The following is a 27,840-nucleotide window of genomic DNA, read 5'->3' on the forward strand; positions in this document are numbered from 1 at the left end:
AGAGTCTTCTCCAACACCACAGTTCAAAAGCATCAATTCTTCGGCACTCAGCCTTCTTCACAGTCCAACTCTCACATCCATACATGACTACAGGAAAAACCATAGCCTTGACTAGACGAACGTTTGTTGGCAAAGTAATGTCTCTGCTTTTGAATATGCTATCTAGGTTGGTCATAACTTTCCTTCCAAGGAGTAAGCGTCTTTTAATTTCATGGCTGCAGTCACCAACTGCAGTGATTTTGGAGCCCCGCAAAATAAAGTCTGACACTGTTTCCACTGTTTCCCCATCTATTTCCCATGAAGTGATGGGACCAGATGCCATGATCTTCGTTTTCTGAATTTTTACCCAGTGAAAGTCCCTCCCTGGAACTTAGATAGTTTCCCAAGTTGTTCAAATCATGTTCCCACACACTAATGTTTCTCCTAAAGGCAATTGTGCAATTGCCCAAATACTCCAAATTCTATTGTCAGGTTCACTTTTTGGTGCATGTTTATTTGCTTCTGCATTTTCAAAGTTTGAAACAATTTTTGATTGTTTGCTTTTAAGTTAGTTTTCTTCTAGTTGGAAACCAAACTATGAAATCTCAAAGTTCTATTTTTCTTACTTTTTTAATATTCCATTACACCAATACATTCCTCATTATACTTAAAATACTGTTACTGTGGCAAAGTGATCAAGTATCAAGGCCTGAAAGCTCAGTTGCACTTCTGTACATATTGGCTCGCTGCTTGGTGTCATTCTTACAAATACTGAAGGGTATTTTCCTATAAGCATGTGTTCTTTGACCCTTTCAGATCATGAGTATGTCTACTTAGACAAAGCAGAATTTTTATTAATTTCTGTTCCACAATGAAAATTCCAGAGGGTCAATAAGCAGAAAAGTCTGTTTAAAATCCAAAATTTCCTTTAGGCCTAAGAATAATTTACAATTAGGAAAATTCTTTGCATCATTTAAAGTGTGAGTGAATTTAGTCCATTATCTGTCCGTATTTCCTAAGCTCTATGGAGATGATTTAAATGGTCTGCTGGGCTATTTTGATGTGTAATTCTCAAGATGTGTGAACGTTGTTTTAGGTCAATGGGGAAAACATTTTGTTGCCTCAACCTTGCTGGCAATAGTTTTTTTTTAATTGGAAATTATCTATGTACCAGAAGATCAAATAGTACTTAAAGAAGCATCCCCAAGAGTATGACACACTGTAACTTGGACAATATTTTGTATCAGTCACTGACACTTTATTTAAAATAACTTCCATTGCCTTCTGAAACCTTTAAATTTTATCCTAACCTTTGGGTAACTTGGTTAACATGAACTGCTTTTTTTCCCTCAAATGGAATATGATAGTAAATACACATCAAAAGGAAAGCCAAAGAATGATCACATAATTAGAGGACTGTTTGGTTTCAGGAACCCAAACCCGACCAGTTCCACAGGGAACAAAAAGTCAGACTCTTGGAGTTGGAGATTACCTCAGTTATAGCTCCTTGCCAGAGGCATGAACTAACTGCTATACAACAATCTGGACATTGGTGGCTGTCTTTTGTTTTGCCTATATGCTCAGAAACCTGGAATTCACTGTTTCACAGGGTGATAATTGATGGTCAATTCTTGCTTATGCCAAAATGAAATACGCCTTTGTGGAGTACCTCCTGCAGAACCACAAAGTTGAATCTCTTTTCCACATACCAGCCCTTTAGAGAGTTAATGATAAATGTTCATCAATTTCCCCTCTACATCCTTTATCTTCCATGCTGCTGAATCTTAGCTACTTCCTGCTTCAGCCGAATAGTGTCATGTCCCCTTATGAACTTAGTCACTGACCACTGGGCACCTTTTTGTTTATAGACTGTCCCCCCCAAAATGTGGACTGACTGGCAGAGTATAGGGACCAGTTTTTTTGCTAGCCCAAAGGATTTACAAGAGCAAGTGAATGTGGACTCAATTCAGTGAGTCTTGTGTGCTCAGTCACGTTCAACTCTTTGCAGCCCCATAGACTATAGCCCGCCAGGCTCCTCTGTCCATAGGATTTTCCCGGCAAGGATACTGGAGTGGGTTGCCATTTCTATCTCCAGATCTTTCTGACCCAGGGATCTTCCCGACCCAGGGATTGAACCTGTGTCTCTTGCCTCTCCTGCATTGACAGGTGGATTCTTTACTACTAGTGCCATCTGGGAAGCCCCAAAGGATTAATGGACCTTACCTAAGATGCTTCTTGGCATTCTACATGACCAACTCTCCAATTATAATTGATATAGTTAAGACATTTTTAAATTTTTACCTTGTTCTTATTTTAACTCCACTACAAGACTTCAGTGTTTGTATGTGTTAATCAGTTGTGTCCAACTCTTTGTAATCCCATGGATTATAGCCTGCCAGGTTCCTCTGTCCATGGAATTCTCCAGGCAAGAATATTGGAATAGGTAGCTATTTCCTTCTCCAGGGAATCTTCGCAATCCAGGGATCAAACCTGGGTCTTCTGCATTGCAGGCAGATTATTTACCATCTGAGCCACCAGGGAAGCCCCCCTGTTGAGTTTTAGATTTATTCTGTACTCAGTTTGTCATCCAGTGTGTTAGGCCTCCCTTCCTGCTTCAGGTCATCCACAACTTCTATGAGTGTGTGGCTGCATTCTCATCCAAGTTGCGCATGGTATACCCTGAATTGCCTGGGCCAAGGCAGGAGATTGGAGCAGGCTCCTAGAAGCCTCCTCTGGGCCGGGCAGGGGGGCTTGCTCATCAGCCCCCTCTGGGCCTGGTCTTTAACAAGCCTGGATACCATCATCCAGCCTACATTTCACTTTCTTGTCTACGATATGCATTGGCAAATGTCCTGTTGAAATCTGAATTTGCTGTGTCTGCAGCATCCTCCTACTTGGTATTCCTGCAAAAAAAAAAAAGAACTAAATCTGGTGCTATCTTTTCCTTTTCCAACTGGTCACATTAGAGAATTTCACCTAGGGCTGATGAATTTCACTGGCCTGTAGTTTTCAACTCCGTCTTTTGTCCAGTGAAAATTCTGATACTACTTGCCTTATGATTTACAACACTTTCTCTGCTTTTCCTAGACTTCCAGAGGTACAATTCTCAGTAAGTTTTCACTCTTGTTTGAACCTTACATTAAGGCTGGCAGAGGATATGCCGATTTGTTGGATCCTTTAATTTTTGGCAGAGCCAGGATCAAAGTCCTACTCATCTGAAACCCACATACTCCTTGCTTTTCTGCTATATCCTACTTCCGTGTGATATTTAGAAATGCCTTGTAAAATGCCTCTGCTTCCACAGAGCCCTCAGGTAGCAGTCACACCTAAAGTGAAACTGGACAGGTGAAATGTATTTTTTCTTTCATTTTCTTCCCATTACCCTCTTCCTTCCCCTTTCCTCCCCTGCCCCTTCTCCTTTCACATCTATCCCTTTTTCTTTCTTTTCCTGAAGAAAGGAAATTAAAGCCTACTATTTTTGGTGTCAAACGCTGGCTCCCAGGAAAAAAAAAAAAAAGCCCTGTAATTAACGTAAAAAGTGTATTATTCACTGCCGTAAAAATCACTGCCTTGTGGTCTTAATAGGGTCAAGGAAGGACGAGGTGAAAAGCATGATATTTGTATTTGGGGAGTCTCGTTTAAGGCCGATCTTTCAACTCGTGGCTCGATTAGGATTAGGCAAAGTCCATGGTATATATAATAGGTTAAAACTGATGAGTAAGACTCAAGTACCAGGATGCTATCACAAGATAGCTGGAAAGCATTGAGTCCTTGGTCAGGGTTCTCAAGATTTCTGAGCTTCAGGTTCCTCACCCTTAGAGAGTTAGACGAGATTTAGTGAGATAACTTGGCACACGATAAGCACTCGATAAACGGCGCTATCCTGTATTGTTCTCATTCCAAAGCCTAAGCTTTTCGCTTCAGCGCCTCCGTCCGGTGCCTCGGCCCCCGGACAGCGCAGCCGGAGCGGCCACTGGACGGAAGACCTGGAACAGGGGTGCTGTTGCGCTCTTCGGCCGGCAGAGGCCGCCAGCGCGAACTCCGCCCGGGCGGCTCCCGCTAGCACCGCCACCTCCCGAAGCAGGGCTGCCCAGGCGGCTGCCTGACCACCGCCCACCTCCTACCACTGCGGTGGCCTCACGACCCTGCAGGAGCCCGCGGACTTCGCAAGCCCGGCGGAGCTCGGCGAGCGGCGCGGACCGTGCGGGGCGGGCGGCGCGGGGGGCGGCGGGCGCGGGAGGCCCGGCGGGGTCCTCGCGGGTCCTCGGCGGGCCCGGGGGAGGGCCCTCTTTGTGGCTGCAGTTGGCAAGATGGCGCCGGTGGGGGTGGAGAAGAAGCTGCTGCTGGGCCCCAACGGGCCCGCGGTGGCGGCCGCCGGCGACCTGACCAGTGAAGAGGAGGAGGGCCAGAGTCTGTGGTGAGACTGCGGGGCGGCCGGACTAGGGCAGCCGGTCCGGGGAGGGTGCGACCGGGCGGGGCGGACCGTCGGACGGACTGACGGGCAGTCGCGGACCGGTCAGTTTCAGGCTGGTCCCGGGGCCGACAGCTCTGCCGTTTTCCCACAGGTCCTCGATCCTGAGCGAGGTGTCCACCCGCGCCAGATCCAAGCTACCGTCTGGCAAGAACATTCTGGTCTTCGGTGAGCACCGCCGGCGGGGCGTTGTCCGGGGAGCTGGGGTGGGCTAGGCGGGGCGCCCTCTCCCTGGTCCCTGCCTTCCTCTCCTCTGCCGCCTGCCTGCTCGGGAGGGTCTGTAGACCCTGGCTGGATAGCCCTATGTGGCCGAGTCACCACGGCCGAGGTCGGGACGCTGCCCCTTTTCGAGAGCCCAGGGATGCTGGCAAGTGCTCTCGGCACATTCCTTAGTCGCTTGGCCGCAATATTAGCTTTGCTTTAAATGACCCTGACTTCCTGCGCTCCTAGCCTCGAAGTTCACCAAACTGGGCATAAAGAGGGGAGGGACTGGATGAGGAGGTTAGCGGAGGAGGAGGGAGGAATGCGGTGAACTGGGGGTCGTCGGATTGGGAGGAGATGCCACAGGAGCCATTTCTCGATCTTGATGAAGCAGTGTAAGGTGAGAGGAACGCCGCAAAGGGCAGCAGGCTTCGGAGTCCCCACCAGGGACTTTTCCTGCATTGTTTCAGGCTTCACTGCTGGGTTACCTGGCTTAGGTCCCTCAGCATCTCTGTCTAGTGAGAGGCTTTGGCTGGGTTCATTCATACAGCCAATACCCATTTGTTGAGTGAGTCCTGTACTGCCCAGGTTGGATCTGGGGACTGTACAGACATCCCGCAGACACTACCCAAGAATCTCAGTCTAGTGAGATGGGGATAGATGTCCTGGGCATAGGCAGATGATTCTGGAGCATCAGCCATGGCTTGCTGCTGTTTGGAGTTAGGTGTTTTGAAGGATAAGTGTCAACATGCAGGGCCGCAGACGGTTAGTATTCTCAGGAACACAGAGGTGACGAGGATGGAGGAGGGTGGAAGCTAGCACAGCCTCCTTGTGGAAGGTGACTGATGAGGTAAGGTGGAGGTACACTGTGGAAGGCTGAAGAGTCGCTGCTTTTTCCTGAAGCCGCTTGATTCTTGGGGGCTTTTTATTTCACCTCTACAGTCTGATTCTCATGGGAATCACTTGGAGGGTGGTTTTCCCACTATTTTTGAGGGGAATGGATGGTGTTTAGTTGATGACCACTGTAGCAGGTAACGGAAAATGCTTAGGGGTCTTCACAGATTGGGGGATCCAGGGCACCAGATCTCTGTTTAGAAAGGGGACTCTGGCAGAGAGTGGCAGGTGGCCTGAAGTCAGGCTGAGTGCTCACGACGTCCAAATGGGATGTGGAGGGCCTGAGTGAGAGTGGCATTGGGGGTGGAGAGGAGAACTTGGATCTGTGGATTGCCTTTCGGTTTTCCTGGTCCATAATTCTGTATTATTAAATCCAAGGAGTGCCAGCAGTGTTTCTTGGTGGTGGCTCCTTCTGATGTTTAAGGTTTCTTTTGAGGCTGGGGGAGGGGAATTGTTTGCTGGTGGAGGGGGACGAGGGGAGGCTTGGTGGTTACTAAGGCTGCGCTTTAAGAGTTTTGCTTAGGTCTGTGATTATTTTCATTGGTTTCCTAGCCTTCAGGGTGCTTACGAAAGAAATGCACGAAAACTGAAAGTGGAAAGCAGCCCATCACTCATGGTTATGAGGCAGGGTTAGAGTTTTTTTCATTAAGGTTGATTATATTTTGAAGATTTGCTTTTCTTGGGGCAGAAGTTTATTTTGTGAGACACTAGCCCGACCTTTTACTTTCACTTTTCCATATGCGTGTCTTATAAATTGTAGATAGGGTCTGTGGACCTGCCTTCTTCCTTTCCTTGGGAGGTAAGGATGGCTGCAGTAGATTGTCATTTGAGATCTTGGAAATTACCACCTTTCTCACTCTTACCCACCCTGACTACTCTTGCAGCAGGGCCTGCTTTGTTTATGAATGCAGATGAGACCTCTGTAGCAAGCTCCGTATGAAAGTGCCTTGTGTGACTGTGCAGACTCCCCATCCTTGCCTAGAGTAAACAGTACACTTTGTCTTCTTACGTGCGTCACTTGTAGGTGAAGATGGTTCTGGTAAAACAACCCTCATGACTAAACTTCAAGGAGCTGAGCATGGCAAAAAAGGAAGAGGCCTAGAGTATCTCTACCTCAGCGTCCACGATGAGGACCGAGATGGTGAGTGAAGCATTGATACCCATGCAGGTGTCTGAGTCCTTGGTTACCATTCCTGCAAAATGGCCGTGCATTCTCAATTTTCTGTTTAGTTCTAAGAGAATTAGTCACAGGGGACTAGATGAAGTGTGTGTCTTTGTAGGACTTTACCTTCTTCTCTTTGTATAGAGTATGGCAGCAAAGTGGGGAATGGGCCTGTTAGCTGGGTGGCCCCACTTAAAAGGAGATACTGAGGGTAAAGTTTCAGATGCACATAAACATAAGAAACTAAGAAATTTTTAAGTGCCTTGCACTTTTCTTTGAGAGAAATGCTTGGCTGGCTGATCTGGGCACCATTGTTACTCTGGCTGGTTCTAGTGGAAAATCTGAAATTGGTGTAGTTCAAAATGTAACAGCTTAACAGATATTCACAAGAGAATTTTGGAGTTTTTTTGGTGACAGTGTAGAAATGCTGATTTCCTGGGGGATATTTGTTTAGTGTTTTCTGTTTGTTTTCCCCAAGTGGAGAGAATAGAGACTCAGAGGCAATAATGTTCTCTTTTAATTCACATTTGTAGAATGTGGATAGTAATTGTTTTCTACCTTCTGGGTATTTGAGATGATTAAAAGTGCATGGTAAGCTTTCTTATAAGGATTAGATATCATTTAAAAGTTTTTTTCTTATGAGTCCAGTTGGAATAATGGTTTTTGGTTACCATTAGTCAGTATTGCCTCCTTTCTAAACTTTCAGGTTTTATGTTAGATCTTGAATGACTCTAAAATAAATAATTATTAGTGCCTAGGTCTTTAAATTTGTAGGAAAGTTATCTGTGTAGCCTAAGGATGAAATATCTTCATTAAATTACTCTATTTAAAATTGCCTTTACCCATTTAAACAGTAAGAATCACCATGTAACAGTGATTTTACAGGAGGACAAATTCCGTCACCTCTAGTTCCTCATTCTTTATTGCTGAAATGAAGAAGCTGATCACAGGTGGTTCCTTCTACCTTAAATCTTCGAGCTCCAAGAATTATTTAAATAGAGGGGGAAATATCTTTAATCTTAACGTTATGGTCATCTTAGCACTCCAGGGATTTTTTTCCTGCTCCTCCTTCCTTGGCTTACTTTTCCTTGCTGAACATTCCCTGTGTTCAGTGTGAAAGAGAGGTAGAAGGCGCTGAGGACTCTCCTTGTCTGAGGCGAGCAGAGGCTTTCCAGTGCCCGTCTAGGCCCACTGGAGTTTGTGTAGGTAATAGGGTTGGGACTCGGGTCCCTGAGCTAGACTAGGGGGCCTTACATGTCCGAGTCTTTTGCTTCCTGTCTTTGATGATTATTGTGGAAATAACTTGGGCACTGTAGCCGGGCAGGACTGGTTTAGAATCCCACTCCTGTAGTCACTAGTTGTAACTGACTTCACTCTGTTCCTCGGTTTCCTCATTAGTAATATTGGGCAATGAAACTAGTGTGTAAGTTGACAAAATGAGAGGTGGCGTGTGTTAAGTGTCGCTGAGTGCTTGAAACACAGTGGTAGGTCTAGTACCCATTTTTTTTCCCCCAAAAAACTTTAAACTTTTAATTTTGTATTGGGATATAACTGATTAAATGTTGTGGTAGTTTCAGGGGAACAGCAAAGGGATCTAGTAACTTTTTGAAAGTATATGAAACATCATGTATATACTCCGTACATTTCTACAGATGCTTATTTCAAAGGGCATAAACATATCTCATCCCAGCCTCAAAGTAACCATGTTCACTTGCCTTTGAGTTGAAGTACATGTTAAGTTTTATTTCAGATTCCTTAGGTTGCCTTAAAAGCTTCTTGACCTCTGCATTTATGGGATTTTTTTTAGGCCTCCTACTTGGAGGTTCCTCTTTGATGAAAGAGTTGTCCTTACCTGTGGTTAATTATACATTTTTCAGCCTCCCTTTTTTTAATTGTGTGTTATGACTGGGTTATAAATATACATTTTGCAGGCAATCACCTAGGTAGAGAATATAGGATCTGGTTTGTCCTTCATTTGTGGTAGAACTTGACATGTCAAAGGACCTCTGCCTTCAGGATTTGGGGTATCCATTTAACACCACTTGTGGTGTGTGTGATCTCCATGCACAGGGGTTGGGTTATATGTAGTGGGCAGTGGGAAGAAAGGAGCTATTTCTTGTGAGGGGCAGGCATTAAAATCTGCAGACTTCAGGTACAATGCAGTATTTTTGAAGGCATTCAGAGAATCCAAATCAAAACCGCTATCTGAAATGTGTTAAGAGTTTTGAAAGCATAGTTGGATGTAGATATCTTTATTGTAAACTGTTGAAATAAAGTCATGAATATAAAATTTTTTACAGCCTGTAAATTAATTGATTATACCAGAAAAAGGTAGCTAACTGAAGATAGGTTGTTTTTTTTTTTTTAAAAAAAAAGCAAGAGACTTCATTGGGAAGGGGCACCCAGGCGGAGCACAGGAGGGTAAGGGAACCCAGGAGAAATGCTCTGCCACTTCTCGGATTTCATGGCTTGAATTCTCGGATTTCATGGCTTGAATTCTCGGATTTTATGGTGATAGGATTCGTTTCTGGGTTGTCTCTGGCCAGTCACTCTGACTCAGGGTCCTTCCTGGTAGCACACGCATTGCTCAGCCAAAATGGTTTCCAACAAGGAGGATTCTGGAAGGTCAGTAGGACACCTAAAATCTCCTTTTGACCTTTACCCAATTTGAAGACAGGTTTTTTAAAGTGTAAGTTGGAATTTATTAGGGAAAAAGTTAATAAAATTATATTTTTGATAGTAGGATGGCTCCCTTGACGTGCTTATATTTAAAAATTTTTTTTCTTGAAAAAGATATTTAAAAATTTTTATGTATGTTATTAATTCGGAGAATTCTACGGTTTGATTACGTAGGTATAATTTTAGAATCATGTGCTTCATTAACTGTCAGCACTTGCACATTTGTGCATATGCGTTTTTAACTTTACTGGGGAAAACCAAACTACCTAAAACACAGACGAGTTTGATGAGCCCCAGTGTATCTATCCCCTGCCTTCAGGTTACCAATTCTTGGTCAGTGTTATGTCAGCTATACTTCACACCCTCTTTTTACTCCAAGTTGGATTATTTTCAAGCAAATTTCAGACGTTATTTCTTTTTATCTGTGACTACTTCCATATGTATATCTAAAAGATGAGGATTTTTGAAAATGTAATTATATTATACCAGAAATAAGTGTAATTCCTTAATATCATCAGGCATCCCATAATCCATATCTTAGTTATGTAAGTAATGAGTTTATCTCAGCATTTAAATACAAAGGTCCTGTTTCTGTGGCACCCTTTGTGGTATGTGAGCTCACTGTTGAGTGTGACTGACAGAATAAGAGCTTGTTTAACCACAGGCTCTTGGCCACAGCTTGCCGCCTCACAGATTGCTGATATCTTAGAATGGATTATTTAGACTATGGCACAGATGTCCAGGGAACTTTTGTAGCTTTTATTCATGTTTTCTGATTCTTACTGAAAGCTAAAATGTCCTTTGTTAAAGAAATTTTATAGTTTGGACAGTTCACAGGGCACCTTGATGAAGAGTTGTTGTGTTTTCTGGTCAGGATTTTTTTGTGTTCTGTGTGGAATTCTGTGGCTGTCATCTTCAAATTTATTCCTGCTGTGACTCTCCTTTTCAGCTGTGCTGATGGTCATCATCAGTAACTTCACTTCGCTTCTTTTCTTAGATCACACACGCTGCAATGTGTGGATTCTGGATGGAGATCTATACCACAAAGGCCTGCTGAAATTTGCAGTTTCTGCTGAATCCTTGCCGGAGACCCTGGTCATCTTTGTTGCAGATATGTCTAGGCCTTGGACTGTGATGGAATCACTACAGAAATGGGCTAGTGTTTTACGTGAGCACATTGATAAAATGAAAATTCCACCAGAAGAAATGAGGGAGCTGGAACGGAAGTGTAAGTAATGTAGGGTTTTCCTAATTGGAAAATTCCCTGGTCTCTTTGGATGATTCCAACCACCTTCCTTTTCACAGGATCAAGAGGCTGCAAAGCTCTCTTTATAGAGTTTTTGTTTTGTTTGCACCGTTTATTTCAGAGTTGCTTTTGTCGATTCAGTAGTCAGAAAGTCTTCAAAGCAGGAATTCCCTTGCTGTCCAGTGGCTGGGACTCCGTGCTTCCCCTGCAGGGGATACTGGTTCCATCCCTGGTCTGGGAAGGAAGATCCCACAAGCCGAGTGGTATGGCCAAAAAAGTCTTCACAGCAGTCTTTGTCTCCGCTGTCACAGTTGAAGAAAATACATGAATCAGTATTCCTTATTGTCATTGGTTTTCTTTTATAATAAGTGTTCTTGCCTCATCCCCTAAAATGTGATTGGTTCTATAAGTCTTTTTCCTCTTCTGTTTACCCCTTGTCTGCTGAGTTCACATCTGTGGGTGTGGAGATTTATTGTGATTTCTGTAGCAAGTCCATTGCCCTGGATATCATTGAGGTCCTTTCATTTGCAGATTTAAAGGAAGCCTCGCAAAAGATAAATCTTTCGGCTCTTAACTTGGTTCATTTTGCCATCCAGCAAATACGATTTTAGTAAGAAATAGGAAGTTCTTTTTTGTGTGTCATTAAAATGAAAGGATATTTTAAGACTCAGGACATCCAAGGCCTTTTGAGAACAAACTTCAAAGGAAGTTCGTTTTTGTTTTGTTTTTCCTTTTTGTGATTCAGAAGCTTGTTTTTCGTTTTCTTTGCTTCTGTGCAGTTACATCAGCTTCTGTCCACTTGCCAGGGAAATGGGAGGGGCAGGGGCTGGAGCTGTGGCAGCGGCAGCAGTGCTGTCTTGGCCAGGGCAGTCTTGGCTCCGCCTGGCTTATTTCCACAGGATGACATCATTCCCTTCAGTGAATTAATGAGGGCTGCTGGGGCATGGCACACGGGACCTTCATACTTACTGGCAGAGACACATCGGGAATCTCAATGTGCTTTTCAAATCAGATTTCTTGCTGGGTGTCTTCCTGTCATAACTTCTGCTTGCCCCTGGCTCAGATTACCTAACACGAATTTAACGGGTGATTCTTTAGTTTGTCGTGTGCATATGTTTCCTGGGACACCCGCCTGTGTGCTGCAGTGATTGTTATGCAGCTCAGCGCATCTGTCCTCAAACACTGACTTTTTTAGATAAAGCCGATCTTTCCCCTAAAATAGAGACCCTGAAGGCAACTTCTGAGAAGAGTTCTGAGGCTGAAGAGCTGTTTTCCTTTCGCTGCACATTTACCATCGTACCCAGATTAATGGCACAGGAGATTTCAGTTTCTGAACCTGTTTTCTTAGAGTTATAAACCTTGTAAAGGTTTGTTAAAACAGAAAAAAAAAAAAAAAGGAAGACATTGGGCCAAGGATATTTTTGCTTCCCAGAGAAGGCAAGTGTCTGTCTGGGGCCACGTCTGTTCTAGGTGTTGGGGATACATACAGCAGACAGGGTGCCCAATCCTGGGGAGCTTGTGTTCCCATGACACACTGAATTTATTTTGTGGTCTTAGTCATTGATGTCTGTGTCACTTAGGATCAGATTGAGCTGCATGTGACACAAGCCCCAAAATAACAGTGGCCTAAACAAGACTGGGTTTTATTACTTGCTCCTGCAAGTGAAATCCAGAGGTGGTTAGTTAGTTCAGGCCTGGAAAGCAGCTCGAGGAAGACAGGTCAAGGACCCAGGCTCCTTTTTGCTTACTGCTTGGTCATCTCTAGGGTGTGGTTCACTTCCTCTTGGCACCTAGAGCTCCAGCCTTCACATCTGTGTTGCAGGCACCTGGATGGAGGAAAAGCAAAGGACTGAAGGGCGTGTGCCCATGGTCTTCCTAAGAAGACATTTCCTTAGGAGATGTAGTCAATGTGGCCGTGTGTTCTAAGTATCACGGTTCTGTTTGGTTGTAAGGAAGAAGAGGAGGGGACACTGGAGGGTAGCTAGAGATTCTGGAACCGCATCCATGCCTCATGACTCTGGTTAACCTTCTGAGGGCCTCTCTTGTTTTCACTGCCCTTCCTATGAGATGCTTGGAATGGTATTCATGCCTTTGTGTTACCCGTTGAAGGATTGCCTTTGTTAGTGCTGGTTTTAGGTTACATTTTAATAAAGCGGTTGCCCATCTTCTCCTTGAAGGACTCCCACTTTCCAGCTTAATTGCACTCTAGGTATTGTATTGAGTAAGAAAAGGCTGTCACCCATCCTGCTTTCAGTCTCCAGTCAGCTGAGTTTGGAACGATGCTCCCTGGCCAGCCGCTCTTTTCCGGATTAGGGTCCCCAGTGGTCCTGAATCCATGGCAGCTGTTTGGCAGCAGGATTGATGGGGGAGGATAGAGCAGTCCCTGAAGCTGCCAGAAGGTGGTGCTTGTGTGTAGGTTGGTCTTCTCTTTCCAGCTTTGTGTTGGTGGCTTCCCTTGCTTATCAGGTAGAGGAAAACAGTTAGGTACTGTCTCTTAAGTCTTCTCAGAACTGTGGAACCAACAGGTGATCAGTGAGGCAGGAGGGGAAAGAACAGAAGGAGGTGGCAGCAGTAGGGTAGAGCGCTGCTCCTTCCTGTACCAACTCCATCTGACGCCCCAGGTGGGCGCATGGCTCCTGCTGTGAAATCCCGGCCACCCCACCTGCTGGAGAGAAACTGTTAATACTATAGTATGTGTGCACTTGGGCTTCCCTGGTGGCTCAGTGGTAAAGAATCCGCATGCCAATGCAGGAGACGCAGGTTCGATCCCTGGGTCAGGAAGATCCCCTGGTGGAGGAAATGGCAAGCCACTACAGTATTCTTGCCTGGAGAATGTCATGGACAGAGGAGCCTGGCGGGCTACAGTCCATGGTGTCACACGGAGTCAGCACCACCTAGTGACTAAACAACAACAAATTTGTGTGCCCTAAGTGAAATATACACATTATTATTCAGATTACACAGTCCTCACTTTATTTTTATCATTCCTTTTCATCACCTCTGTTAGGAATATCTGCTCTGCCTTCCAGCTTATTTTTTTAAAATGCTGGATTATTAAAAACGTGTGCATTTCCTGTTGTTTTTGGATAGCAGTACTTAAGCCAGTCCTTCAGAGAACAAGGAGTCTAGCCCAGGGTTTCCCACCTATGTTCATGTCATGGCATGTGTAGAACACAACACAGTTTATGCAGCATGCTGGGAGTGGAGGTTCAAGGAGCAGACTGCTGGAGCTTCCCCCCACCCCCACCTCCGCCTGCCTTCCCGCAGTCACCTGGCTCACCTGTAACCAGTTCCAGGCTCTGCCATGCTCATTGTCTCACGGCCTGTTTGACTGCTGCATGTGACCTTGGGGAGTTACAGATACTACCCAGTTAAGCCATTGTATTTTTCATTGACTTGAAGATCTATTAAAATGCTTTTAAAGAGAAAATGTAGGAAGACTAAAAAGAGAACATATTCTCAGTTACATTTATATATAATTCTAGAAAACGCAAACTAATCTGTATTGAAAGAAAGTGGATCAGTGATTGCATGGAGTTAGGGATGGTGTTGAGGAGAGGTGGAGAGAACAGATTACCAAAAGGTATAAGGAAACTTCTGGGGGTGATAGATACGTGCACAATCTTGATCGTGGTACTGACTCAGGGGTGTATTCATAATGTCAGAAATACCAAATTTAGGGAGTTCTGTGGTGGCCTGGTAGTTAGGATCTCAGGCTCTCACTGCTGTGGCCCAGATTCAGTCCCTGGTCAGGGAACTGAGTTTCCGCAAGACACAAGTCAGGTCTTCCCCCACAAAAACCAAATTTACATTTTAAACGTGCAGTTTGTTGTGTGTCGGTCTTGGCTGCATAAAGCTAAAATAAAGCAGATTTCTAAAAAATAAGTGGGAACTTTTGATGCCTTCAAGATCCTTCAGCAGTTATCAAAAAACCCTTCTCTGTTTTTGTCCAAAATGCAATGCAGTGAAGATCTCTTCAGTCATTTGTTTATATTGGCAATGACTTTATATGAATGAGTTTAATTAAAGAGAAATTGTAGAGGTGAAACATTACATCTCCACTTTTGGGGTTAATCAGTGGTTTTCAATTTATGTGAAAGACAGTGTGTTCCCAGATAATTGCAGAAGCTTGGATAATGATAACCTAAATTCTTTGTAAATTAGAACTCATCGTTTGAAAATATTTGAAACCTGTTCTGTGAGTGAAGAAGAGAACACGCGCCTCTCTCCAGGTTTGCGTTCGTCTAGTCCTCTGTGTTTTCTCAGTGAGCATGTTGAGGATGCGAGCAGAGGTCCCTTTAGGTCCTTTACTTGTGTTATTTGTAGAAGAGTAGAGCTGCCCATTCCTCTGGCTGGAAGTAGCTTTAATCACCATGTCTTATTCTCTGGCCTCACATGTGACTTTGAAGCACCAAGAAAAAGGGGCAGGTCTGTGGGCTTTGCCTGAACCAAGACCATAGACCGCTCTCAGCTTGAAGGCCCTCCTGTGGGGTTGCATCCTTGGCCAAAATAGTGACTGTGTGTGCCAGGGAGTGAATGTGGTAACGCTGACCCCTACTTGTGTGAGGTAGGGACAGGTCCATGACACACATACCTCAGGATCTCTTACAGGTGAAAGTCCACAAGAGTGAGGACGATGAGGAGGTGCAGGTGGTGCTGGGCAAGTGCAGCCTCACTCTTTACCACGGACACACCTCCTCTGTGTGGAAACAGCATATTTTTGTGTAGATCAGGTGGTTTTAACTATTTCTAATGAGAAAGCTGGGAAGTTTTATAAGTTATAACCTATTTCTAGTGGTTGCCTCTGTTGAATTAACACAGTTCAACTACCCTAATATTTTGAAAGTGTAAAACATATAAGAAAATCGTTGGGAATTCCCTGGTGGTCCCACAGCTGGGACTCAGCACTTTCACTACTGTGACCCGGGTTCAATCCCTGATTGGGGAGCTAAGATCCTGCAAGCCTCCCTGTGTGGACCAAAAAAAAAAGTGTTTGCTTTTTGTTTTCATAGTAGGAACTGTTGAAGCCTTAGGAGATTTTTAAAAACCTGTTTAATTGTTAAGAGCTGGATACAGTTGAAGATGACCAGGGCACTATCTTTGCCGCTCTGAGGTTACACTGCTCAGACTGACAGAATTGAGAGTTTTGCATCAGTACCCCTAAGTCCTAATACTGCAATTAAGTCAGATGCAGTTAGGAAGTTTGTCACAACTCTGAATGTTTTGTGCTTATTACTCCCTCTTTCAGTTTTCTAAAGCTGGCTTGTGCATTTTTTATTGTGTGAATGCGTGTGTAATTTTCTTTTCCTTCTTTACCTGTAGTTGTGAAAGATTTTCAAGACTATGTCGAGCCTGAGGAAGGTTGTCAAGGTTCCCCACAAAGAAGAGGGCCTCTGACCTCAGGTCCTGATGAAGAAAATGTTGCCCTGCCTCTTGGTGACAATGTGCTGACTCATAACCTCGGGATCCCGGTGCTGGTGGTGTGCACAAAGGTGGGAGCCGTAAGGTTGGCTGGGTTTGGTCAGTGAACACTCACCATCTGTAAGAAACTTGGAGAAGCTCTCATTAGGTGTCTTCCTAAGGGGATGTTGGGCTAATTCAGGATTCATTAAGGTACACTGAATATATCAGTATAGAAAATATTGTCATTTTACCTTGCTGCTAGAAATGTGACATTTACTTATAGCTTGAGTTAATCTCATGGAGCACTGTCAACTTTATTGAGGGATGCAGACTCAGATCTGAAAGTAGTTTTCTTAAGGCTGTGTAAACCAGTTCATTTAGCTCAAACTAGTGGTGAAAAAGGAACACAGAAGAGCAGAATTCTTTTGGCTTTTGGTCTCTAAAGTCTATTGGACTTGTTTTCAGAAAGGAACATAGCAACCCTGGAAAAAGAAGAAAGTGGATTCAGGGTTTGTAAAATAATGAGGTAGGAATAGAAATTAAGGGTAGTCATAGAGACATAAAGTTGTGTCTCTTAGAAATGAAAAGGAAATAGCTGTAAAAACACTTCGGGTTCAGAAGTTCTGTGATCTTAGTCAGAGCTGGTAGGCTGCCCAAGTATAGCATGAGCTGTTCACAGCATACTCTGTGAGGATGCAGCCCTGTGGAGTGTGCGGTGCACAGTCATGTCCAGGGGGCCTGTTTCCTGATGTGCCCTTGTTTGATTCCTAGAGCAACTGTGAGATGATCAGGGCTATTTTATCCCACTTTACACATGTGGAAGCTGAGGCCCAGGATGAAGGGGAAAATCTCCAGTTGCTTTTCACTCTTGTCTGTTTAGTCAATTAACGTGTGGACTCTGGGCTGTAGCTTCCTTCTTTGAAGCTATGATGGTTTTATTTCTGAAGCAGCCAGTGGTCCCAGCCTCAGCAGGCAGAGAGGCAGAAGGGTGACTCCCTTCTCTTTCTGTCTTCCCTGCAGTGTGATGCGGTGAGCGTCCTGGAGAAGGAGCACGATTACAGGGACGAGCACTTTGACTTCATCCAGTCACACCTACGGAGATTCTGCCTTCAGTGTATCCTTGGGGCGCTGAGCTGGGGCCCAGGGCACAGGCTTCCCTCTGTGTGTTGATCCGGGCTTGCTCCGGATGGGGCATCTTCAAAGAGGTGAAGTGCTTCCTGAACCCAAAACAGTCTCATGCCAGGATGAAACTGTATACATGTTTTTACTTTTTAAAATTTTACAGTGTTGGTATTTGAGACATTAATTTCTGCTTGTTTTTTATTGCTTTCTATTTTTAATGGTGCACATATGATAGGCTTTCATATTTTTTTTTTTAGGCTTTCATATTAAGAAAGCTGATACATGATAATTTTATTACAAATTATCTTTACTGTATCTTGGAAATCTTTCTAAACTTCACTTTTTTTTGTTTTTAGAAAAGGTTAATTACCCAAATGACAGTGTTGTAGATGCTTCAGGGTTTCCTCTATTACGTTTTGTCCTGTCAATGAGAGAGATGCTTTGTCAACAGTCTTTTGAGTCTTCTGTGAAAATCTAGTAGCCCCACGTCCTGGGCTGGGGAGGGTAAAGGTGGGTTCCACTGCTTCCTTCGGGCTCTTCAGCTTGTCCAGCTCAGTGGTGAGGGCCAGTAACATGGTGGTGCCCGTCTCTTTTATGCTTAATGGCACACTTGATCACATGTGGGCATCTGTCTGGGAAAGAACCTGTGTGCCTTGACGGGGCTGAGGGTTTTCCCAGGCTATAGCCTTAGAACCAGTAACTTGACTGCTTGGGACACAGACTAAATTGGTCAGAAGATGACAGTTTACATGTTTAAAAAAAAAGAAGGCCTACGTGGCCCGCTATCATCGACATGCTCTATGCTTTTGACTTGCTTCTTCTGCTACTATTCCCTTTTTCGTTGTTAAAATTTTAACACTTTCTCTTAATTGTGTATTGATCAAAAATGAGCAACCTGTGACTAATACTTTGAGGGTTGTGCTTGTATGTGTTCGTTTTTGTCTCCTCCTGCAGTGAATTGGTTTTCCTTAAGCAGATTGATCAGATGGAGCGGCTTTGATATACACATCAGTTAAAGAAGAGAAAAACCTCGACTTGTTGTATAAGTACATTGTTCATAAAACATACGGTTTCCACTTTACCACTCCTGCCTTAGTTGTGGAAAAGGAAGCAGTTTTTATGTGAGTCCTTTACAGGTGATGCCTGTGTGTGCGTGTGTGTGTGTGTGTGTAGCAGAGTTTTATTACAGTGAAAAAGGGACAGAGGAAGCTTCTGACATAGACATCAGAAGAAGGCAGAGGGTGATGCTTTTGAACGCTTCTCTTTATGGTGCATTTGCTCTTTACATTTTATCCTTCCAAGTGAGGTGCTTCTGTTTCTCTCATACAGCCAGCTTGCTTGGCAAAGTTCTTGGAGTTGGACCTCCTAGGGCGTAGATACACCCAACTTTACCTCTCCGCTGCTTTCCAGATTACTTGCCATTCTGCCTCCTGTCTGAAGGAAGTGGGTGGAGTGAGGTCAGGTGTGCTGCCTCTTTTCATTAAAAGCAAGTTGTCAAAACATTTTTGCCACTTACTGTCGACTCTGGTAAAATACTGGCTGAGAAAAGGAGTGGCAGCATAGGGAATTGGCGCTTCGGGGATCCTGGACATTTTCTGTTGCAACGTCTGGTGTAATGGCATCTGTTGGCAGGATGACTGCCTGTGCCCTCCCTGGCATCTCATCAGCTTGGGCTTAGGCTATACTGAATGTCTGTTGTGTTTCTGACATTTCACACTTGGGAGCCACTGGGGCCGACCGTCCTGGGCAGAGACTTGGAACCTGTGTCATTCCCTCACTGGAGAATGAGAAGTATGGTGGATGCATAAATAAATGTTGAAGGTGTGGTTTCTGAGAGGCCTTGTGCGTTTTTAGGCTTAGATGTCCTCTTGACTTAAAAAAGAATGGCAGTTCATCCAGCAAACACTGAGCACCTCCTAGGTGACCACGTTCTTTGCTGAGGACACAGAAATGAACGAGATGTGGTCCGTGTGTGTGGCCTGTAAGAGACACAGCTGAGGGGGTAGGTCGCTGGTGAGGTAGTAGAGGCAGTGCCACAGGGAGAGCAGAGGAGAGATGCTGGCGGGGGAGTGGAGTGTGCAGGCCAGAAGGAATGGAAGGGTGGGAGGGACGGTGTGGGAAAAGACTGAAGGTGAGGAAGCCCAGAGCTCTCGGGGGACTGAACAGGCTGTCTCCTTGACATTTAGGGAGAGCTTCATTTGGGAGATTCCCAGACAGCAGACTCAGAGACGTGGACTGATTTCAGAGAACCGTTGTCCAGAGCAGTCAGGCCAGCACCAAAACCACAAGCTCTCAGTGAGTGGTTTGCTTTTGGAGTCAGTCAGTACCCAAGTCACTTCAGATCTCAGGAGGAGGAGACATAGGGAGACTGGTCGTGTTCAGGGCTGGTCTGGAGTGGAGAAGCAGCTCAGAGCTTCTGAGGGTGACATGGGTCGTGGCAGTGTCTTTGGCACCTTAGGTCCTGTTGGTTGTTGCCCAACAGGAGCTGGTGAAGTCAGCAAAGCCATTCATGGGGAGCGCCCTGACTAAGCACCTCCTTGGTTATAGAGCTAGAGTTGGATGGAGAATGGGAAGCCTAGACAAAAGTATGTCGTGTAGGGCATTTTACAGTTGCTCCTTACCTTAGGCTTCAGCTTAACTTAATGGAGCCTGGGTGCCATCCTGCCCTGCGATGTCCATCTGGGCAGCACCCATTTAGGATCCTCAAAAACTCCTGTGTTCCTCTGGTTTGGGGCCTAGGGTAGTGCAGGTCCTACCGCTCCCCGTTGCTCCAGGGTACATATTCACACATCAGTAAAATTAGCCAAGCCATAAGAGGACCATTGTCAGAAAGAAGAGGTTTCAGACTACTCATGGGTGGGTCTCCGTGCCAGATTCCAAGAGAGACAGTCTCACCCTGGGCTCCCTGTTGCTCTGTATTCTCCCCTCTGTCAGAATAGGGCCCCATGGTGTCCTTGTCCTTCTGGGTGGAGCTGTGGAAAAGCTCTGAACACTTGCTGTGGGTCAGTCAGCATGTACAGTCAGAGAGATCTTTTGCTGGCTCCTCAGGCCTTGGCCCTGTGACCTCAGTATGGAACTGGACCTGCAGTGAATATTGGCTTGTCTGCCAGAGACTACCAGCCAGCCCAGCAACTGCGTATCAGAACTTGGGGGAAAAGGGTGTCAGCCGGAGGTCCTCTAACCCGGAGTGTGCGGAGTGTTCTCTAATGCATCTAAGGAGAAGCAAGTTGGTTTCTGTCTCTTTGCCTTTAGACCCGCAGGCTGGGACAATGAAAAGAAAATAGCTATTTTACATGAAAATTTCACAACTGTTAAGCCAGAAGATGCATATGAAGACTTTATTGTGAAACCTCCTGTGAGAAAGGTACCCTAATCAATCATTTTTTAAGAGTTGTAGGTGGTTTTTTTTGTTTTTGTTTTTTTTTAATGTATAAAGATAGACATCTTACACATTGAACCACTTAGGGGGTAAAAAATAGATAATAATCCAAGGGCCTTTAAAAAGTCTTTAAATGAAATCTGATGTTATGTAAGTGGTTCTGGGTGGTGCGGCATGAGGGACGGAGTGCCTCCGTTGCCTCTGGGTTACTCTTCGTAGATGCCCTTTGCTCCTGAGATCACCTGCAGACCCTGAGCTGGGAGGTATTGTTTAGAACCTGCCAGACTTAAAATATCATTTGCCCATATGCCAGGGCTGGCCTTGAAACAGGGTCTTTGCTAGGCTAGAAAAACCTACCTCTGCAAAGACTCCCGAAACCCACGTTGAAACATGAACCCAAGAGTCTCCTTTCGGCGTGAATTTTGACAAGTAGTTGGGGTGTTCTTGGCCTGTGACTGCAAATGAGTGTGTTGCTTCACTTCACAGCTGGTCCATGACAAAGAGTTGGCAGCGGAGGATGAGCAGGTGTTTCTAATGAAGCAACAGGTAAGAAGACCAGTGAGGCTGGAGCAGAGGCTTTTTGTGAGTGGAAGGCCAGCTCCCTGGGGCAAGGTTAGGGGATACCACAAAGAGCTTGCGGTGACAAAGGGGTTGTTACCAGTTCTCGTCATTCCCTCTCGTTTGTCAGATTAGTACAAAGTACCTGCCTTGCAGATTCTCCTGCAGCGATAGGCTTACAACCTTATTAAGTGCCTGTTCCTTTCTGGGGTTTTTTTTGGCCATGCTGAGTGGCATGCGGGATCTTAGCTCTCTCACCAGGATTTGAACCTGTGCATCCTGCATTGGGAGCTCAGAGTCTTAACCACTGGACCACCAGGGAAGTCCTTAAGTACCTGTTCTGTCTGTAAATGTACATTTTCTAACATAGCGTTTTCCATGTTGACAGTTTACCAAATGCCCTGACCTCACTTCCAGTATGTCACCTAGCCCCCACACAGCCCTGTGCATGAAGGAGGTGAGCCAGTACACACACTTTGTAGGTGAGGGGAGTAAAGCCAAGCTGGCGGTTCAGATTGCAGACCCTGCCCCACCTCTCTGTTTCACTGAGACAGTTGTTAGACCCCATGGTGCAGACAGGTCAGCAGAGGGAGTTGATAGTTCCTCTGCCAGCTTTTCCTCCCTTCTGTGCTCTCTTTACTTCTTTAGCTTAAAAACTGGTTCCTGGAAGTATTTTTTTCCCACCATCGATCAAATTGCTCAATTAAAATGTTTGCATTTATAGTGTAGACCCTATGATTTGGCTGTTGTTAATGGTGCCCTCTAGTGGAGTACTCAGAAGTGTTTCTCCAGACCCGTGCACTCTGCAGGCGTGTGTTAATGGCTGGTGTGTCCCTCTCTTTGCAGTCACTCCTTGCCAAGCAGCCAGCCACGCCCACTAGAGCCTCCGTAAGTACCTTAAATTAAACTGAGGGTCAAGGGCCAGCGTCATGGGTGGCCAAGCTTTATACCATTATTTGTGAGAGCTTTTATTTGTGTGGGCTTTTATGTTTTCAGAGGGAATGTTGTCCCCCTTAAAGCCCAGGGCCAGAAACATGGTAGAAAATCAGAAAATGTCTGATGAAGGAATACAGAGTTCTGGGCATTAGAGTGAACAGGCTTTGTTATCTTGATATTTCTTCTCTCAGGGGAAACTGGGATCTAAAAAGAAACTGAGCTGAGCACAAACTCTCATTCCTGCCACCTATCTCCCTAGACTATGAAAAATACCCCATAGAGGCATGTCTTTGTTTTGGGAATATGTATTTTCTGTTATTTTGACTCGACTTGGTTTTGGACTTAGGAATCCCCTGCAAGAGGACCCTCTGGCTCTCCGAGAACCCAGGGCCGGGGAGGGCCAGCCAGCGTGCCCAGTGCCTCCCCAGGCACGTCAGTAAAGAAGCCGGACCCGAATATCAAAAGTATGTACCCTGTCTCCGTGGAGGGTCCTTGGCCTCTTTCCTGCTTTAGGGGCTGAGTCGGTGGGTTTGGTAGGTGGAATCTTAAGGCAGCTGAGCTGTTTTCTTCCCCACAAGGGCTGTTTTCCACTTCTGTCTTAGAGAGAGGGAGTTCATGGGTTGGCAGAGACCAAGGCCTGTTCCTTCGCTGGAATTGGTGCCCTCACGCCTGGCTTTGTAAAGGCCTTGGTTAGGCCTCTCTGTATTCAGGGAAGAATACAGCATAAGTCATTTTAAAATGTATATTTTGAATCCTTGGTTTTGTTTCTTAATAGGTATATATTTTTACCAATTATGAATTGTCACTTCCTTTGTCAAGCTCGATGCCTTACTGGTTTGGCCCTCATCCCAGTGACTTAATAATACCCCAAGATACTGGCTTTAGTAAAACGCTCAAATTGTATTTAGTTCTTGCATGTTTGATGCCTGTATTCTGAATGAGAGTTTTTCACAGCACCTTTGGAATGTCATGGGCTTATAAAACTTCTGCCTCATGGACAGGGAGATGATTTGGAGTACAGGTTCAGGTGAGAAATATAAACAAGATTCACTTAATTAATTATGCTAACATGTAATCAGCCTTAGCAGTAGCAGTATATAAGGCATCACAGTGAAGGAATGTGCTCAGTATCAAAGATCATAACCACAAGTGGATAATTCTAAGCTGAAAAATAGTTTGTTGTTTAATTGAGTCATCCAGTTTGTGTGATGCTTTTTTCCTTAATGTTTCCTTAGATAATGCAGCAAGTGAAGGGGTGTTGGCCAGCTTCTTCAATAGTCTATTGAGTAAAAAAACAGGCTCTCCTGGAAGTCCTGGTGCTGGTGGGGTGCAGAGCACATCCAAGAAGTCAGGTACTGGGAGATTTATGACCCTTGGGATGGAGGGGTGCTGGAAGATGAGGTGGTAGACAGGAGTGTCTGCTTCCACTGACCTTCAGACCCTTGATGTTCTGGACAGGTGTTTGGTTTATACTGAGCGGTATACTTTACAACAGAATTACCATATTACCATGCAAATTTCTTGGCACATTTGAGGTGGGATTTATGTATATTTGGTTCTCAGGAACCGAGTCCTGGGTGGATTGAGGTAGATCCTAAACGTATGGCCCAGGTGTAGAAGCTCTGTCCATTGAAAGCATGGTCTAGAGTGTACTGTTGACATTTTATTTACTTTTTAATTTTTATGTTGCTTTATAAGGATTTTGTTCACTCTGCTGCCCCCGTCTTGTCATCAGCTGCCTGTGAACTCTGCAGGCATTTCTCCTCCATGAAGCTCCCTGTCTTGTCACACATACACATCTCTGTGACCGCCCACTCATCTTCTTCCACATGGGCAGGTGGGGCAAGTCTATGACTTGGAGGTCTCTGAAACAAAGGAACCAGCTTCCTCAAAAATGATGCATTTTCTCAGGAAGCTTGAGGCCATTTCAGAAGGGTTTTACTTTTCCATTGGCTATAAGGAATATTAATTAATACAGTGTTTTCCTTAATTGGTATTTTCTGATCAAAGCCCTCAGGAAATCACTGTATCCTCAAGTCAGCCTGGGCCTTCAGGGGCTCTTGTGTTCTTGGAGACTCAGGAGGCTGGTCTGGTGGCCCAGGCTATAAGCTGGTATTCCCTGGGAGGAAAGAGGGGTCACTTTTAGGCCCCAGTTAGTGTTCAATACTGTGTGCACCAACTTCGTGCAAGGTTGAAATTGTCAGCCTTAGTCTAATATTCTTACTGAAATATGGTGATTCCAGGACTCCATATGAGTCCGTTGTATTAGAAACAAAACATAGACATCTGTCTGAGGCACAGAGAGTAGTTTACTGCATGCCAGAAACTCAAATACCACCTCTCGGAAAATGGTGATGAGACTGCATAGGGCTCAGAGGGTTTTCAGAAAGGCCTTTGTGTTTGGCACAAAGGCATCCCCAGGCAGGGGGCAGTAATGTAGTCCGGGAGCCCAGAACTGTGGCATTTGGAATAAAGAAGGGCTGAAATACGGTCTGTCTCCTTATAGTCAATACAGTGAAAAAAAGACTTTTCTCGTTCTTACTGGGATTATCACCAAAAATGATTATAGAAATCTGTATTATTTTAAATGTTCCTTAAAAAAAGTTTTTTTTTCTGGTCTCTCATCACTGCTTTTTTTTTTTTTTTTTTTTTTTAAGGACAAAAGACTGTGTTGACAAATGTTCAGGAAGAACTGGATAGAATGACTCGAAAGCCAGACTCCATGGTAACAAACTCTTCAACAGAAAATGAAGCCTGATCCTCCTTAAAAAGTGCATATGTAAAATGACCAAATAACTATGTATATTGATCTTCTCTAAGACCAGGATTTTTCTGATATGGCACATGCTATCAGTTTTTTGGGGCAGGGGAGATGAACTTAAAAAAAAAAAACTTCAGTGGCTGTCCGAGTGTGAAATGCACCTTTAGGAAGGTTGTGTGTCAGACCCCTCTGTGATGGATAACCCTTGGACTCTCAGGCGTGTGGCTCTCTTGTGGGCAGCAAGTGCAGCTGGGCCTCTTGTGAAAGGGAAGATAGATGGAGAGAAAGAGGGCCCACTTTCTTTTAGGGTGGAGCCAGTGAGACCGGGAAGTCATTGATCAGATGGTGGCTAGTCCAACCAGTTGCATGTTAACAGATTCACTTCTTCATGGGAAGCACATTAAGTAGCAGAAAGTCCAGGGAAGAGAAAGACTGGAAGGAAGAATGAGAAAAGTGTTGGGGAAGCTGAACGTTGCAGGAGGCGGAGGAGGAGATGAGCAATGTTAGTAAATACTGTGTGTTCAGTAGAAGTCAAATCATTTTTAAAACTTAAAAATCAGAAGTGTTTCCAAACTAAACACTAAGCAAAATAAGAATTGGACTTGTTCTGAATGCATCTTTACCTTGTGGAAGATGTGTTAAGTGTGGGGATGCCTGAGTCAGGTGGAGCTGATGTGGGGGTGGGAAAGATGGCAGCTGCCCAGGGCTCACGTGCATGGCCCAGGCCGTGTCCTCGTGGGAGGTGTTGGGCTCCACACATGTGTATCGTGGGGCAGTCAGTCACTGTGGGGTGTGTTTAAAGTCAGCAGTTACCACATTAGTTTACCTTGAATTGTGTTTTCTGAATAGCTTCTGCTTTGTCATTTTTTATTTCATTTTTTTTTTTTTACTACCACAGGCTGGCCTATTAGTAGAGAATGGGTGACCAACCTCTCATTTTACCATTATGCAGTGTGCTACAGAAAATATGAAGGAGGTTTTAATGTAATTGCACTCTGATTAATTGGCTCACACTGTCCCTGCCTTAAGGTCATTGGAAACTTTCATGGAGTTCCAGTGATGCAAAAGGGTTTTGTCCTAGCTCCCTGGTCTGATCAATGCTATCAGATAAACAGATTAGTATGAATGTTTTGTATTGAGGATGGAAATGATGCATTTCTCTTGTTTTATGTCTTTCATAAACTAGCATTTTTTTTCTTATGGAAATAAGTGTTTCAGGTGTTTCCATTTAGGGCAAATACATGCACATTGTCGTGTCACACCATCATCCTGGAAGTGACTTCTGTGGATTTAAAACAGCACTTTTAATTTTATACATGACACAAAACGTTGAAATGCAAACACTACCATTAATTTAATGTATAGAACCTTTGTTGTCAAACCAAGGGAAAAACCACAGTTCACTTCTGTGGAGTTTACTTTTTTTATATGAATGTTTGTTGTACTGTTTCTGAGCATAACTTCCCTAATATCATTACTTTTACATACCAGATTTGACTGACCACTAACTGTACTGGGTGTAACTTAATATCCTGTGTTATATAACAAGACTCTAAGACTGTCTTGAATTGCTTTTTTGTAAAGGTCTGAACACTGTTAAGGAGAAAGCTGAGTATTTACTTACCTTTCTGACAAACAAAAATACGTTTCTCGTGCCAGTTTTATTGTTGAAAATACACTCCCCCCCCTTTTTTATTTTTTATTTTTTAATGTATTGTGGCTTCCAGTTACCAGATTGTCCAGGTGATGACAGTAAACTGACTTGGAATGATAGTTGTGGTATAATGACCAATAGAGGCCAAACAGCTTGCGGCCACACGAATGATGGGGTCACTTTATCCCTCTCTAGCATCTGGCAGGGGCGGGCTGGGGGCACAAAATAAGTGACCTCAGAAATAAAACAAAATTCTTTGAAAGGCCACATATCCAGGAGGGAGACAGTGTGATTTTAAATTTTAACGCAAGACTTTACTTTTATCACTTAAACTGATAAGCACTTTTTGTGTCAGTATAAAATGTACTAGAACCGAAGAAATGCCAAGACATCTGTCTTGTGAAGGAGGATTTCTTGGCAATCACTTTTAGTTTCTCGGGACAAGTGGCTACTCCTAGGATCAGAAGAAGCTGATGTATAGTGTCATGTGCTCAGTGGTTGCCAAAGTCTACCAACTTTGGGGAGCTGCAGGGTTCTTTTTAGTGGGGGTGGGAGGAGGGGGCATATTTTTTGTTATTTTGGGGGTTTTCAAGCATTGGAACCAAAGGCCAAACAATAAACAGCCTTTACTTTTTAAAGTAAAATTCATTTTATTTGCAGAATACACTTGTATGGTAGACTGTTAAAGATAATTTTATGACTATTTATATACATTGTAGTGGCTACATCTGCTGTTTGTCTTCAAAATGGAAAAATCAAAGAAACAAGCCCAACCTTAAAGATATGGCCATGATAAAGGCCATGAATTGGTCTTTCCTAAAAATGCAATGGGTATGCTGCTAGAATTATTTAATTTTGTTTGCACTTTTTTTTTTTTTTGGATTGGCATTTTTAAACCAGTATTTAAACTGAAGATGTGTTTTATTAGTTAATTGAAAGTGACTGCTCTGTACATCATGACCTTAACAATGTTGATGCTGTAAGTGAAAGTTCACTGTTGTCTCTATACTAAGTTTATTGGTGTTTTTAACTTAAAAATTAGGACTGCAGATATATTCCCCCACCAGCCTTAGTCCAGGGGTGTGACTCTATCTGGATGCAGTATGCAGTCATGTGGAACCTTGCTTTCTAGTGCTGAAAAGAAGATGTCTCTAATTACTGGCTTCAATAAACACGAATCCAGACTGCTTACAATTTTTGGTGACTTTCTTTACGATAAATCATCCGCTGGAGATACACTGAGTTGTCCACTAGTCATATACGGGGTGTCTACCATGTAGCTAAAAATGTATACCTCTGTCACTTGAAAATATCAGAAATTCTATTAAAGAACACTTTAAAGCCATATTCTGAGGTACGTGGAATTCCAGGCTGTGGGTAAAGGGCACGGGTTGT

General features: G+C 44.2%; 1 protein-coding gene across 1 annotated transcript; it reads left to right on the top strand.

The window, feature by feature from the left end:
* The first annotated feature begins 4,171 nt into the window (after positions 1 to 4,171).
* Positions 4,172 to 27,639, top strand: DYNC1LI2 (dynein cytoplasmic 1 light intermediate chain 2). The gene is made up of 13 exons (XM_070388293.1): positions 4,172 to 4,396; positions 4,545 to 4,618; positions 6,570 to 6,686; positions 10,384 to 10,614; positions 15,955 to 16,124; positions 17,056 to 17,149; positions 18,143 to 18,278; positions 20,410 to 20,521; positions 21,023 to 21,082; positions 21,941 to 21,982; positions 22,377 to 22,494; positions 23,266 to 23,382; positions 24,688 to 27,639. Exons 1-13 carry the CDS (start codon positions 4,290 to 4,292, stop codon positions 24,786 to 24,788), a joined length of 1,479 nt encoding a protein of 492 aa, XP_070244394.1. The 5' UTR covers positions 4,172 to 4,289; the 3' UTR covers positions 24,789 to 27,639.
* The last annotated feature ends 201 nt before the right edge of the window (positions 27,640 to 27,840 follow it).

The sequence above is a fragment of the Bos mutus genome, chromosome 18, assembly GCF_027580195.1.
Source record: "Bos mutus isolate GX-2022 chromosome 18, NWIPB_WYAK_1.1, whole genome shotgun sequence".
Lineage (NCBI taxonomy): Eukaryota > Metazoa > Chordata > Mammalia > Artiodactyla > Bovidae > Bos > Bos mutus.

Excerpts from the sequence above, each read along its gene's own strand:
- DYNC1LI2 (XM_070388293.1), top strand. The coding sequence starts at position 4,290 with ATGGCGCCGGTGGGGGTGGAGAAGAAGCTGCTGCTGGGCCCCAACGGG. Across the intron at positions 17,150-18,142 it reads ACGGAGATTCTGCCTTCAGT|ATGGAGCGGCTTTGATATAC; the intron begins GTATCCTTGGGG and ends CAGATTGATCAG. Across the intron at positions 21,983-22,376 it reads CCACGCCCACTAGAGCCTCC|GAATCCCCTGCAAGAGGACC; the intron begins GTAAGTACCTTA and ends TTTTGGACTTAG.